Source organism: Amphimedon queenslandica, unplaced genomic scaffold (assembly GCF_000090795.2).
Source record: "Amphimedon queenslandica unplaced genomic scaffold, v1.1 AMPQUscaffold_8581_Cont19475, whole genome shotgun sequence".
Taxonomy (NCBI): domain Eukaryota; kingdom Metazoa; phylum Porifera; class Demospongiae; order Haplosclerida; family Niphatidae; genus Amphimedon; species Amphimedon queenslandica.
This window is the reverse complement of record NW_003551142.1, coordinates 1-2,640: the sequence shown is the minus strand read 5'-3', so window position 1 is coordinate 2,640 and position 2,640 is coordinate 1. Positions and strand designations below refer to the sequence as shown.

Genomic DNA, 2,640 nt, shown 5'->3' with positions numbered 1-2,640 from the left:
AGATATAAAGGAGATAAAATAGTGGATAACCTGGGTAAGAACTTTGAATAATAATTAAGCAACCCTAAAAATGATTTTAATTCCGTAACATTACGTAGTACAGGGGCTTCTTTAATAGCTCTGACCTTCTTATTCGAGGGGTGGAGTCCATCTTTATCTATTATGTGTCCCAGATATTTTACGAAGGGTGAGGCGAATACGCACTTCTATCTCTTAAGTGTAACACCAGCCTTTTGTAGGCGCTCCAAAACCATATCAAGATTTTTAATATGTTCTTCCTCATCTGCTCCAGAAACAAGAATGTCATCAATGTAAGTGACTACTTTTGGAAGACCTTGGAGGAGACTCTCCATTGTCCTCTGAAAAATTGCTGGTGCTGATGAAATACCAAAAGGTAATCTTTCGTATTGGAACAATCCTTTGATGGTGTTTATCGTCGTGTATCTCTTTGATTTCTCATCTAGGACTAGCTGTTGATAAGCATGTGACAAATCTAATTTCATGTAGAGTTCTCCACCTGATAAAGCTGTAAAGAGATCTTCTACTCTAGGTAAAGGATAAGCGTCCAGCTTTGATACTCTATTAACAGTTACTTTGTAGTCTCCACAAATGCGAACACTACCATCAGGTTTGAGTACAGGGACAATCGGTGCTGCCCAATCAGAGTATTGTACGGGGGTGATGACGCCTTCCTTCTGTAAAGGGTCCAGCTCTAATTTTACCTTCTGCTTAAGGTACAACAGGCTCAACGCACAATTTAGATTTCGGGACACAAATTGTTTTCTTTATCCTTTTTCTAAAATATATAATTTTTTCAATTTTTTTTTCAATAGTGAGATGCAATAAACTTTACTAAACTTTGTAAAATGGATGAAAACTGAGTAAAAAATTCTTGAACATGATGAGAGTACTTGAATTTTTAGTAATATCATTGTGTTTATAATATTATTTTCTATTGACTTATGTTGCATCATTTGGCAAAAGTTTTTCAAGTTTGCAAAATGGCCTGCAATCTCTCATAAAGTTTTGTTGTGTTTCAAACATCAGTGTATCACAAAAGCATTTAGTGTATACAAACTTGATTGAGTGTTTGCCTTAATTCTGCCACGATTGCAAGCTTTTGAGCTTTGTAGGACCTGCATTCACCAGATGAAACAGCTAAATAAACAATAGTCAGGAAATACATACTGGTGGACATTTTTATTAATGGTTTGACTAATATGACGTCATAACTTAACCCCACCTTGCAATTAATTTTTCCCGCCAGTTTTATAATATACAGAGGTATCCGGAAATGACAAGATCAAAGATGGCGTATAAAGTATGAAAAGTTATGCAGGAATTTCTTTTAATATTTAAAGTTAAATGATCTATAACTTCTAAACAGTGCATGGTAAAAATTTTAAAATAGCACAAGTTGTACAACTTTTTCTTAACTATAAAATGGCAGCAATTAAAAAAATATTAAAATTTCATCCAAAAGTACCTTAAGAGCATAGGGTATAGGTCTAGGTTTGAAAAATTGAGGTTGAGCATCTTAAGGTACAATGATAGTAGCTTCCATTCCTTCCAGTTTGCCTAGTTTCTCTTGAAATAATGATGAATGTTTCTGAAAAACATCATTCAGAGCTGTACTATGGTTAACATTCTTGATTGACTTCCAGTCCAGTTTAATCTTCTGTAACCAGTTTCTTCCAAATAAACTTGGGCCTTTCCCTCTAACCACAACAAGAGGTACTGTAACAACTAGTGATTGATAAGTTATCATAACTTCTGCTTGCCCTATGACCTTTAATTCATGGCCTGAATATGAAGTGAGAGAAACCTTTGAAGGTTGTAGTGTGATAGTTTCTCGTAAAACGTCATCGAACGTTTTCTCGCTGATGATCGAAACAGATGCTCCTGTGTCCAATTCCATGACAAGCTCCTTTCCATTGATCGTGACGTTAACCTGAATAGGATCAACCCTAGAGGAGAGAGTGTTAATTGTGTACATATCATGTGTGCTTTGCATGGTAGTATGTGTGGATGTGTGTGCAGAAACAGTAGAGTCACAGTTTTCATTGTCCAAATTGTTTACATGGCGGGAGGACCTAACTTTTTTCTGTGGTGGCTTTGAGGTAGCTGGCTTCTGTGGTTTGCTCCTACAAACCTTTCCTATGTGACCAAGTTTACCACAGTTATGACACTTGGCAGTACTGAAGCGACAGGTGGAAGGTGAATGAGCATTCCCACATCTGTAACATGGCTTCATAGGAGGTCTCTTGTCTACTGTGCGGTTGATACCATCCTGCTGCTCTTTCTTTGTTCTCGCGAGGTCACCTTCCATCATGTGGGCATGCTTCTTTGCCCCTTCTAAGCCTGTAGCAAGTTCCACAGCACGACTAAACGATAGATCATCCTTCTTTGTGAGTAGTCTGCTTCTTATGAACTCCTGTCGTAGTCCACAAACAAATCTGTCCCGAAGCGTTTCATCAAGAGTGTCTTTCTTGAAGTTACATCTTGTAGCTAGTTTGCGTAGCTCTGCAACATAGTCAGCAATAGTTTCCAGGTCTCCTTGCCTTCTGCAACCAAACTGATAACGTTCTGCAATTATAGATGATTGGGGGTGAAAATGAGAGGTAAGTTTCCCAATCAGCT

The 2,640-nt window shown here is 37.7% G+C and overlaps 1 protein-coding gene across 1 annotated transcript; it reads right to left on the bottom strand.

Moving 5' to 3' along the window:
- Nucleotides 1-206: 206 nt before the first annotated feature.
- LOC100639713 (uncharacterized protein K02A2.6-like) lies at nucleotides 207-2,586 on the bottom strand (the record flags this gene model as incomplete). Its single annotated transcript, XM_011410454.1, has 3 exons — nucleotides 207-725; nucleotides 1,547-1,967; nucleotides 2,094-2,586. Coding segments are annotated over 3 exons (1,433 nt in total), but the record flags the coding sequence as incomplete, so codon positions are not given.
- Between the last annotated feature and the right edge of the window lie 54 nt (nucleotides 2,587-2,640).